Here is a 12921-nt window from a genome sequence, read left to right on the forward strand (position 1 = left end):
AAGATCCGGCCCGAGGCCAATGGAGAATGCTGTTCTGCAAGCCGTGTCTGACCTGATTCCGGTAAAATTCCAGCCATTATGTGACTTTTTCTAAAGTAACGTCATGGGTCTCAAATCTGAGATGGCTGCGTTCACAATCACTTTGCAGGATACTGAGTTGACCGGGAGTATTTTCTGTGGAGCAGGGCGATAGATGGGGTTGGGCAGCTATTGGACTGCAAGTGTACCACAGCTACCAGTCCCAGACTCTAATAACCTAATGAGGAAATAACTAATTGGGGTTCCATTGCCAATGCTTCCAGCTGCAGTAAGGTCAGCTACAGAGAAGCTGTGTTCCTGCAGTGTTGGATACTCATCCTATGCTGCTTAGTTGGCTAATATTTGACATGAGGAGGGTAATTTGATATTTGAAGGGGAGTCAATGGCCCAGTGGTATTATTGCTCGACTATTAATCCAGAAACTCAGCTAATGTTCTGGGGACCCGGGTTCGAATCCTGCCAGGGCCGATGGTGGAATTAGAATTCAACAAAAAATATCTGGAATTAAGAATCTACTGATGACCATGAAACCATTGTCGATTGTCGGAAAAACCCATCTGGTTCACTAATGTCCTTTAGGGAAGGAAATCTGCCGTCCTTACCTGGTCTGGCCTATATCTGACTCCAGATCCACAGTAATGTGGTTGACTCTCCGCTGTCCTCCAAGGGTAACTAGGGACGGGCGATAAATGCTGGCCAGCCAGTGACACCCATGTCCCACGAATGAATTTTTAAAAAAGGAAGGTGCGGGCCCCCCAAATCCTGGTTATGTTATAACAGAGAACTTTCCAAACTCCTTTAAAAAATTATGGTTATGCAGCAGACTGGATTCAAGACTGGGAAAAGATACAAAAGTCTGAAAACACTTACCAACAGACTTTTGAATGGCCCTATCATGTATTAAGCTGATCTTTCTCTTCACCGGTATATTTCATCTATATAGAAACTGTATCCCAATACATGTGACAATAATAAATCAAATCAAATCAAACTGCAGGCAGTACAAGGTCAAGCTGTTTTGAGATGACCTTCTGGTGATGTGCAAATGCACGTGACTACTCATTTAAACAGCTGGGCTGATCAGAGTAATGCAGAGCAGACAATATAGAGCAGCTTTGGTTTATTGCTAGTGAAAGGCAGATAATGATCGATGGATCTGAAGCAGATCCTGGTCTCCAACTAAGGCCAGAAACTAATTTACTTCCGTGAATGAGTGGAGAAGACAGACTTGTATTAACACCGTGCCTTCATGGTCTCAGGACATCCTAAAGTGTTTTACAGCCAGTCAGGTATCTCTGAAACATAGCCACTGTTGTAGGAAATACAGCAAACAATTAACACATAGTGAGGTCTCACAAACAGCAATTAAATACATTACCATATTGTCTGTTTGAGTAATGTTGACTAAGTATTGGCAAGAGCTCTCCACTCTTCAAAATAGTGCCTGAGAGGTAAGAGCTGGCCTTGATCTAACAGCCCATTGTCAATAAAACGTCCTGAGACTGCTGCATTGGAAATGTCTGATTAGATTATGTGCTCCAATCGCTGGAGATGGCCTTGATTCAAGATAGGTTTGAACCGATGATTTTCTGATTTAAAGGTGAGAATGTTATCATGCCAACCAAGATATTCCTTAGCACTGTAAACAGTGACATAATGGCCTAGATGACAATGCGTTTGTCTTTCACGAGATGACGGGCATCTTCTGGCGGAATGCAGTTATCCTTTAGACTGGAACAGAAAGCAACAAATCATTACACAATTGCCATTTTTTTTTCGAATCAACCAAAACATGATGGAATTCGAAGAGAAAATGCTGGAAAATTTCAGCAGGTCTGGCAGCATCTGTAAGAAGAGAAAAGAGCTGATGTTTTGAGTGCAGATGACCCAGGAAGGTGTGGGGAGAGGGGCAAGATGTTCCCCTCCCCCCCCCTCCCCCCCCCCCCCCCCCCCACATCTTCAGCTGCTCTGATTTCAGCTTCTCTGCCATTTGACCAGTCACACCTTTTATTCTCTCTATGGACTGCCATTAGCAGCCTTTCCCCTTGATTGTGGCTATGAGTCATCGTTCATTCCCTCGCCCTACAGTATAAATATCTCCCACTTTCTCTGCCTTTTAGCTTTGACAAAGGGTCATCTGGACTCGAAACGTCAGTTCTTTTCTCTCCATACAGATGCTGCCAGACCTGCTGAGATTTTCCAGCATTTTCTCCTTTGGGTTCAGATTTCAGCATTCGCAGTAATTTGCTTTTATCCAGTGATGGAATTAGATTTGCTTCCCTTGTGATGTATTTTTAAATTCGGAAAATGGCCCAAACGCTTGTATACAATCATATGCCAAGACAATTTAGTGACTGATCTTCTATTGGTTCCCAGGATAGTTGGGTCCTTGAGGTTTTTGTTTCTGTACCAGATCCCAACTATAGCTGATTTTACAAGCCACCACAGGTCACAGCTCTGGTCAAATCCAATCTGGCAATGCACCTAAACAGCACATCTTTCGGACAGTGGGAGGAAACCGAAGCACCCAAAGGACACCCACGCAGATATGGGGAGAATGTGCAGACACCGCATAGACAGTGACCCAGACCGGGAATCGAACCCGGATCCCTGACACTGTGAGGCAGCAGTACTAACAACTCTACACTCGTTACCCTCTCTATTGTAGGAAGGCTTGGAAGTGCTTTCCTCCTAGTTTTGAGATGCAGCAGTTCGAATCACCTCCATTGCTGACTGATTAAGCTGCGGACTAGGCTCAGTAACTAGCAATGGGTTGTGAAGGTGGGAAACCCATTCCAGATTGCCCTGGAGCCTCAAGGAATCGAATATTATTAACCTTGTGGACAATATTGTGAGCAAGCTCAGAGAAAAAGTTTTTCTTAAATTCTGTTTTTCTTTTGGCATTTTCTTTGAAGTTTTCTTTCACTAGTTATTAGAGAATGGGATAGAGCAGAAAGGCTGTTTGACTGACGATCAAGATTCATCTATTGAGTAGCAAAGGTCAAGCACGGTGATCATAGAAATCATAGAAATCATAGAAACCCTACAGTGCAGAAGGAGGCCATTCGGCCCATCGAGTCTGCACCGACCACAATCCCACCCAGACCCTACCCCCACATATTTACCCGCTAATCCACGCATCTCAGGACTCTAAGGGGCAATTTTTTCAACCTGGCCAATCAACCTAACCCGCACATCTTTGGACTGTGGGAGGAAACCGGAGCACCCGGAGGAAACCCACGCAGACACGAGGAGAATGTGCAAACTCCACACAGACAGTGACCCGAGCTGGGAATCGAACCCGGGACCCTGGAGTTGTGAAGCAGCAGTGCTAACCACTGTGCTACCGTGCCGCCCATGATGGTACATGACTCATGCCAAGTTGAAAGTCATGTGATGATATCTCCCGGAATCTGCCCAACCAGTGTTGGTGACCTTCTATCATGTCAAAGCAGTATGTTGTGTAAGCTGTCAGTTAATCTTGGGAATAACCATGTCGCTTGGGCATGCTTTTATACATGACTGATAGATCACTTTTTTGAGGGGTGGGAGGGCTGCAGAATCTGAGTTCTTTTGCAACTGCAGCCTTTTTAATTCACAGTGGTTAGCACTGCTGCCTCGCAGCGTCAGGGATCCAGGTTCGATTCTCAGTTTGGATCACTGTCTGTGCGACGTCTGCACATTCTCCCCGTATCTGCGTGGGTTTCCTCCGGGTGCTCCGGTTTCCTCCCACCTGAAAGATGTGCTGTTTTGGGTGCATTGGCCATGATAAATTCTCCCTCAGTGTACCCAAACAGGGGCCGGAGTGTGGCAACGAGGAGATTTTCACAGTAACTTCATTGCAGTGTTATATTAGCCTACTAATAAATAAACTTTAAACTAAATTCTCTGAAGGCTCAACCATTGTTTGTAAGCCATGTTTGGGAATTAACTCTGAGATGGTCCACCTGCTTCACCTCCATAACACGATCGTTATTGTGAAAGAAATCCTTACACCTCTGGTTCTGCCTTAAAGTATCAACAATTCCTCTCATGCTCAGTGGCAGAGCAGAAATTCATGACCTTGGAACACAACTTCCTGAGTCTCATTCTCTGGTGTTTCCAACACTCATCCTTCTACCCAGTAAGTTTTACATATGGTTTTCAAAGGCAAAACCAAACATTTTATTGCATTCAACTGTCTCAATAGAAAATCACACCAGGTTCCACAATAAAAACATTTGCCCGTAAAAATCTCATTGTTTGAGTTGGATTGTGAATGTAGGCCAGTCTATCAGGCAAACCAGCCTCCCATTCATTGACTCCGTCTACACTTCCCATTGCCTTGGGAAAGCAACCAGCATAATTAAGGACCCCACTCACCTTCTTCCATTGGGAAAAAGATACAAAAGTCTGAAAACATATACCAACAAGCTCAAGACAGCTTCTTCCTTGCTCTCATCAGACTTTTAAATGGTCTTATCATGTATTAAGTTGATCCTTCTCTTCACCCTACCTGTAGCTACAACACTATGGGTGGGATTTTACGCCCTTGTACAGGCGAGACCAGAAATTCCCCCTTGAGGTCAACAAAGTTTTCTGTTGTCGAACCCTCACCTGCTCCGACTCCGTGGCGGGTGAGATGGTAGAATTCTGGCCTATATTCTGCACCCTATCCTTTTCCTTTACCCTATGTACCTCAAGAACAGTATGTTTTATCTGTATAGCGTGCAAGAAACAATGCTTTTCATTATATCCCAGTACATGTGACAAGAAAATCAAATCAAATCAGAAATCCTCATAATACTCTATCCCTGAGCTCAGCCAATGGATCAGTTAGTAAAGGCATTGGGTAATCCAGAAAGACCAGTCAGTCCAGGTACACTTCCCAGCCTGTACTTTTCTTCCATAAGGACATAGGAGTGGAATCTGATTCACCTTTTACCATGCAGACTTATAAAGTGCTAATGGAGTTATTGACTAATCACTGCAATTAACATTTTATCAATTAGTTTACACCAATCCAGAAATGACATGGAAAAAACCTTTCGCAATGAAGAGCATTGGAAAAATATATGTTCAAAGCCACCTGTTTCCTCCAATCTTTTGTCTTGTCTTCAACACAAATATACTGCATCCAGAGAATTATTTTCTGAAAGAATGCTATCTAATCTCATACCTTCATGCTCTCTGCTTTGGGATACGAGTGTGAAGCAGTCAATTGTTAATGCTGCTTCATCTGACTCAGGTAGGAAAGCTACGGCTGAGCTCAGGACTTGGTCAATCTGCAGTGAATTGGCTGATCTCAATTGGGGTGGTAAGAGAATGCTACAATTGTCCAAGTGTCACTGAACGAGAGAGAAGGTTCACATCCTGATTATGATGCATAAACTCAGGCTAAGCAGTGTGTAAACAATCTCGTGATTCACTAATGTCATTTAGGGAAGGAAATCAGCCATCCTTACCTGGTCTGTCCTAGATGTAATGCCAGACCCACACTAGTTGACTCTTAATTGCCCTTGAACTGAATGGCCTGCTAGGCCATTTCAGAGGGTACTTAGGGATGGACAACACATGATGGCCTTGCCAGTGACTCCCAAATCACATGAAATAATAAAACAAAACATAGCCTGTCAACTTAAAGCATCCTTTCTGGATGTATCACAACTTGGTATGGCTCCTGCTCTGACCAAGACTGCAAGAAACGACTAAGAGTTGTGAACATAGCCCAGTCCATCACGCAAACCAGCCTCCCATTCATTGATTCCATCTACACCTCCCGCTGTCTTGGAAAAGCAGCCAGCATAACCAAGGACCCCGGACAAACTCTCTTCCACCTTCCGTCAGCAAAAAGATACAGAAGACTGAGGTCACGTACCACTGGACTCAGAAACAGCCTCTTCTCTGCTGCCATCAGACTTTTGAATGGATCTATCTTATATTTAATTGATCTTTCGCTACACCCTAGCTGTGACTGTAACACAACATTCTTCACCCTCTTCTTTCCTTCTCAATGTATTCAGTGAACAGAATGTTTTGTCTGTAGAGCGTGCAAGTAGAAATAGTTTTTGCTGTATCCCAAAACAAAGAACAAAGAAAATTATAGCACAGGAACAGGCCCTTCGGCCCTCCAGGCCTGCACCGACCATGCTGCCCGACTTAACTAAAACCGCCTACCCTTCCAGGGACCATATCCCTCTATTCCCATCCTATTCATGTATTTGTCAAGATGCCTCTTAAAAGCCACGACCGTATCCACTTCCACTACCTCCCCTGGCAGCGAGTTCCAGGCACCCACCACCCTCTGTGTAAAAAAATCCACCTTGTACATCTCCTTTAAACCTTGCCCCTCACACTTTAAACCTGTGCCCCCTAGTAATTGACTCTTCCACCCTGGGAAAAAGCTTCTGACTATCCAAATACGCGTGATAATAAATCAAATCAAATAAATAGGTTGATGTATTAAGAAAGTTGATAGGGCACTGAACAGAGCTAGTGCCTGAGGAAGGGTCTGCACAACTTCAAGAGAAAGGGGAACAAACTGCTTAAATAATGTTGAATGTCTGATCTTACCACTTTCATTCGAATCCAATGGATGCTAACAGATACAACAGAAAAACTGATTGAGATTTTTGCCTTACCAGATCTCATCGATGGTGGTATTTTCTCTGAGTGAGTGAAGGAGGTATGTAGCTCCACGCGTCGTTATCTTATTTTCAATCAACCTGCAGAATATTCATCACATTCTTGGTGATTTGCCTGCGACCGTACATATGCTAAATATAATGTTACCTTCTGCAAATGTGACCACTGCAAATCTAGACACCTCTTTTATATCGGCTCTTACAACCTTTCCTTCTCCAAGAAAGAAAGTAAAGTGAATTTGTGGGCTGGGACACATTGAAACTGAAGTAAGGTGGGTTTTTTTATTCATTCGTGGGACTTGGGTGTCGCTGGCTGGCCAGCAATTATTGCCCATCCCTAGTTGCCCGAGGGCAGTTAAGAGTCAGCTACATTGCTGTGGCTCTGGAGTCACATGTAGGCCAGACAGGGTAAGGACAGTAGATTTTCTTCCCTAAAGGACATTAGTGAACCAGACTTTTCCGACAATCGACAATGGTTTCATGGTCATCGGTAGATTCTTAATTCCAGATTTTTTAAAAATCGAATTCAAGTTCCACCAGCTGCTGTAGCGGGATTCAAACCCAGGTCCCCAGAATATTTGCCAAGTTTCTGGATTAATAGTCTAACGATAATACCTCTAGGCCATCGCCTCCCCACATCGATATAGGGCAGCACAGTGGTTAGCACTGCTGCCTCACAGTGCCAGAGACCCGGGTTCAATTCTGGCTTTGGGTGACTGTGTGGAGTTTGTATGTTCTCCCCATGTCTGCGTGGGTTTCCTCCGGGTGCTCCGGTTTCCTCCCACATTCCAAAGATGTGCACGTTAGGTGGATTGGCCATGCTAAATTACTCCTTGGTGTCAGGGGGATTAGCAAGGTAAATACGGGGCCTGGGAGATTTAACCTGAGAATCAAACACCTCAGGTGAAGGGCGAGGTTAAGAAGGCGGGGCTTTCATGAATAACCTCAGCATTTACGAGAATTGAAACCTCGTTGTTGGCCTCGCTCTGCATCACTAACCAGATGTCTAGCTAACCGAGCCCCCATTCAAAGGCTGTTTGGCCAACAATCCAGCATCATCCAATTGCGTAATGAATCTTTCTGCTTTCCGATTAGTGTAGGAAGGCAGTGCGTCAGGAGGATGGGCGTGTTGGCTGACTAAATGGGGGCAAGTCATGTGATGAAACACGCCAGGAATACATTTAATCACTGTTGGCATCCCTAACACCGCATGGACTACAGCAGTTCTAGAATGTGGGGGCACCATCATCTTCAGGCAAATAGGGATGGGCCAACACATGCTGGCCTAGCCAGCGATGCCCACATCCTCTGAAAGAATTAAATAAATGCAGTAGAATGTCTGATTAAAGCACCGCTAATCCGAATTGGTACAAACTGAAAGGAGATCAAGTTAAGGATTCATCATTTTGAATGTACTAGCTGCATAGGAAAATATTTGGGGCAAACTGCTTTAACTTTTGTTGATTGTTAAATAGAAATTGAGCCACAATGAATTTTGGATACATGGGCAGCATGGTGGCACAGTAGTTAGCACTCCTGCCTCGCAGCGCCAGGGACCCGGGTTCAATTCCAGCCTTGGGTGACAGTTTGTGTGGAGTTTGCACATTCTCCCCGTGTCTGCGTGGGTTTCCTCTGGGCACCCTGGTTTCCTCTCACTGTTCAAAGATGTGCAGCATAGGTGGATTGGCCATGCTAAATTGCCCTCTAGTGTCCAAAAGATGTGTAGGTTAGGTGGATTAGCCATGGTAAATTTGCTAAGTTACGGGCATAGTGTGAGGGGGTGGGGCTGGGTAAAATGCTCTTTTGGGGAGTCGGTGCAGATTCGGTGGCCTGAATGGTCCCCTTCTTCAAAGTAGGGATTCTATGTGCAGGGGGAGTGCGCTACCTGAATGGTGAGGATTGAGGCTCCGCAGATGTAGGGAATCAGGTTCTATTTCAATGTTGTAGAAGAAGCGACAAGAGCCCAACCCAGTGAGGAGGACGTCTGAGCTTCTAGCAAAGCAACTGTCATAAGCAAGTGTAGGCTGGTGCCATGCTCAGGAATTGGGTCATTTAATGTGAGATCAGAAGGAACACACTTGCTCCATATTTCAGATTTTTCTTTTATTCTTTCATGGGATGTGGGTATCGCCGGTTAGGCCAGCACTTACCGCCCATCTCTAATTGCCCTTGCGAAGGTGGTGGTGAGCTGCCTTCTTGAACCACTGCAGCCTATCTGGTGTATGTACATCCACAGTGCTGTTGGAGAGGGAGTTGCAGGATTTTGACCCAGTGACTGAAAGAACGGTGATGTATTTCCAGATCAAGATGGTGAGTGGCTTGGAGGAAAACTTGTAAATGAGTGTGTTCCCATGTAACTGCTGCCCTTGTCCTTTTAGGAAGGTGATGTCAAAGCAATCTTGGTGAGTTGTTGGCAGTGCACCTTGTAGATGGTACACATTGCTGCTAATGTGCATCAGCGGTGGAGGAGTGAATGTTGAAGGTGGTAGATGGGGTGACAGTCATGTCCTGGATAATGTGGTTTTTGAGTGTTGCTGGATCCATAATCATCCAGGCAAATGAAGAGTATTCCATCAGGTTTCTGACTTGTGCTTTGTAGATGGCAGCTCATTGTACATAGGAGATAGGCGGCACAGTGGTTAGCACTTCTGCCTCACAGCGCCTGGGACTCGGGTTCAATTTGGACCTTGGTTGACTGTCTATATGGAGTTTGCACAGTTCTCCTCTTATCTGTGTGGGTTCGCTTTGGGTGTTCCAGTTTCCTCCCACAGTCCAAAGATGCACAGGTTAGGTTAAAGTAAAGTTTATTTATTAGTCACAAGTAGTCTTACATTCACACCGCAATGAAGTTACTATGAAAATCCCCTAGTAGCCTGTTCGGGTACACTGAGGGAGAATTTAGCATGGCCAATTCACCTAACCTGCACATCTTTGGACTGTGGGAGGAAACTGGAGCACCCGGAGGAAATCCACGCAGACACGGGGAGAAGGTGCAAACTCCACACAGACAATGATCCAAACCGGGAATTGAACCCAGTTCCCTGGCGCTGTGAGGCAACAGTGCTAACCACTGTGCCACCATGCCGCCCCTGATTGACCATGCTCAATTGAGCCATATTGAGTGGCCGTGCTCAATAGATCCTAGTGTCAGGGGGATTAGCAGGGTAAATACAAGAGTTATGGGATAGGGCCTGGGTGGGATTGTGGCCGGTGCAGACCCAATGGGCCAAGTGGCCTCCCTCTGCACTGTAGGGATTCTATGATTCTATTATCTCAAGAGCCAAGCAACTAAAAAGATAAATGGTGTGATGGTCCTTTACACAGTGATTTAATCTTCCATTTCAACATCTGGCATCAGGGCTGTGATGTGAAAAGAATCTCACATGTTATTGCAGAAGGATGAATGTTAAATATTACCACAGGTTTTCCAGGGATGTGTTAACTCTTAGCATTTCGCCAAAGCTTTCAGCTGCTGCGTCATCTAAATCATTTTGTGTCAACCTGTAAGAGGGGAAATAAGTCACAATTCTGTTCATCCAAAGCTGACATTCATAGAACCATAGAATTCCAAAAGTGCAGAAAGAGGCCATTTGGCCCATCAAGTCTGCACTGATTCTCTGACAGAGCATCTTACCCAGGCCTATCCCTTGCCCTATCCCCATAACCCCACACATTTGCCCCACTAATCCACCTAAACGGCACATCTTTGGACTAATGGGAATCTCTCTGAATGACAGTTCCTTGATTCATAAGTACCTCAGGTCTAATATAGAATAAGAAATATTAAAAGACAAAATAAATCACTATAAATCCAGAGGATCCAGAATAATATAATGAATACATTTCTTTTAGCTTGACATTTCAGTTTTTGGTTCAAGTCCATACATGTCATATTGAACATCGGTTAAGGTTAATTTATGGATTTAAACCCGTCTAACTTTGGAGCGACATAACAACAGGGTTTGTGATAAAAGGAAAGCTTTAATTTTTTTTTAATTGTACGTAAGACCATAAGACATTGGAGCAGAATTAGGCCACTTGGCCCATCAAGTCTGCTCTACCATTCAATCATGGCTGATATTTTTCTTATCCCCATTCCCCTGTCTTTTTCCCATAACCCCTGATCCCCTTATTAATCAAGAACCTATCTATCTCTGTCTTAAAGACACTCAATGACCTGGCCTCCACAGCCTTCTGTGGCAAAGAGTTCCACAGATTCACCACCCTCTGGCTGAAGAAATTCCTCCTCATCTCTGTTTTAAAGATCGTCCCTTTAGCCTGAGGTTGTGCCCTCTGGTTCTAGTTTTTCCTACGAGTGGAAACATCCTCTCCACGTCCACTCTATCCAGGCCTCGCAGTATCCTGTAAGTTACAATAAGATCCCCCCTCATCCTTCTAAACTCCAACGAGTACAGGCCCAGAGTCCTCAACCGTTCCTCATACGACAAGCTCTTCATTCCAGGGATCATTCTTGTGAACCTCCTCTGGACCCTTTCCAAGGCCAGCACATCCTTCCTTAGATATGGGGCCCAAAACTGCTCACAATACTCCAAATGGGGTCTGACCAGAGCCTAATACAGCCTCAGAAGTACATCCCTGCTCTTCTTATAAAATGTCTCTTTAATTTATCTCTAAAACCTGAATATTCTTAAATATCAAATAAATGTTTCTTCTAAATTTACAATTCTAACCATAAAAAAAGTTATAAAATATTTACTCAACTATTTTTAGATTGAATGAGCAGTAAGCTACATTTTTTTCTCTTGGTGATTGTTTTTTGAATTAATTTTTAATCTATGATTGCTATCAACATTCAACCATCAATCAACATTGAGCGCTATGGAAATGCTTGCTTATACCAGAATATTTTTAGTGAGCTGTTCTCGCAGAGTGCCTTGGCCAGATGTTTGCTGCCTTCTGATGAGATGTGGTTTGCTGCAAGGCTGGGGAAATGAGGAGAAAAGTAATTAGTTTTCTTCTTTAGTAATTCTTTGTAATGTCAGTGAATGAACTCTTCCCTGTCGAAGTAGCCCTGTACAAATATAACACGTAACTGAGAATCATAGAAACCCTACAGTACAGAAAGAGGCCATTCGGCCCATCGAGTCTGCACCGACCACAATCCCACCCAGACCCTACTCGCATATCCCTACATATTTTACCCACTAATCCCTCTAACCTACGCATCTCAGGACACTAAGGGGCAATTTTAACATGGCCAATCAACCTAACCCGCACATCTTTGGACTGTGGGAGGAAACCAGAGCACCCGGAGGTAACCCACGCAGACACGAGGAGAATGTGCAAACTCTACACAGACAGTGACCCAAGCCGGGAATCGAACCCAGGTCCCTGGAGCTGTGAAGCAGCAGTTACCGTGCCGCCCTTCCGTACCGTACCGTAACTTCTCAAATGTTTCAATTCCACCTCAACAATCTATGACTAGCTAGAATATTCTAGATTGATAATAATGTAGATTGATAATTGATAATGTAGATTTAGTGAATTCTTAGTATTCAATGGAAGGGAACAAAAACAACACGAGACCTTAAGTTATAGCAGCAGAGGTAGGCCATTTGGCCCATCGTGTCTGCTTTGTCATTCAATAAGATCATGACTGGTCTGATCGGATAATCCTCAACTCCACTTTTCCATTTTATCCCGTAACCCTCACTGATTAAAAATCTGTCTATCTCAGCATTCAAAATGTTCAAAACACTAACTTGCATTTATATTTTCCCCCTCCCCTTTCAACATTCCAAAGGGACAGTTCCATCTGTGAGATCTTGGTCCACTTCTCCATCATCACCTCTCCCCTTCCCGTGTGAACACGGGGGCCGGAATGTTACGACCGTTCATGCCGGCGGGATTTTCCCATTCCACTTTGGGATGGCACGGTGGCACAGTGGTTAGCACTGCTGCCTCATAGCGCCAGGCACTCAGGTTCGATTCCCAGCTTGGGTGACTGTCGGTATAGAGTTTGCACATTCTCCCCGTGTCTGTGTGGGTTTCCTCCAGGTGCTCCAGTTTCCTCCTACAGTCCAAAAATGTGTAGTTAGGTTGATTGGCCATGTTAAATTGCTCCTTAGTATCAGAGGGATTAGTAAGGTAAGATTACAGGGATGAGGCCTGAGTGGGATTATTGTCAGTGCAGGCTTGATGGGCCGAATGGCCTCCTTCTGCACTGTAGAGATTATATCATTCTATCACTGCAGTGAACGGAAATTTGGTTGGACGCCAAATTCTCCGACCTCGCTGC

The 12921-nt window shown here is 44.5% G+C and overlaps 1 protein-coding gene across 1 annotated transcript in view; it reads right to left on the reverse strand.

Moving 5' to 3' along the window:
* Window positions 1–1144: 1144 nt before the first annotated feature.
* LOC144511933 (nucleotide-binding oligomerization domain-containing protein 1-like) overlaps window positions 1145–12921 on the reverse strand; it is a 34841-nt gene continuing 23064 nt past the window's right edge. Inside the window, exons 8-11 of the mRNA XM_078242415.1 lie at window positions 11522–11605; window positions 10080–10163; window positions 6660–6743; window positions 1145–1770 (exon numbers count right to left, since the gene is read on the reverse strand). Of these exons, the coding sequence (XP_078098541.1) occupies window positions 1701–1770; window positions 6660–6743; window positions 10080–10163; window positions 11522–11605 (322 nt within the window). The 3' untranslated portion in view covers window positions 1145–1700. The remainder of the gene's footprint in view (window positions 1771–6659; window positions 6744–10079; window positions 10164–11521; window positions 11606–12921) is intronic.

The sequence above is a fragment of the Mustelus asterias genome, chromosome 2, assembly GCF_964213995.1.
Source record: "Mustelus asterias chromosome 2, sMusAst1.hap1.1, whole genome shotgun sequence".
Lineage (NCBI taxonomy): Eukaryota > Metazoa > Chordata > Chondrichthyes > Carcharhiniformes > Triakidae > Mustelus > Mustelus asterias.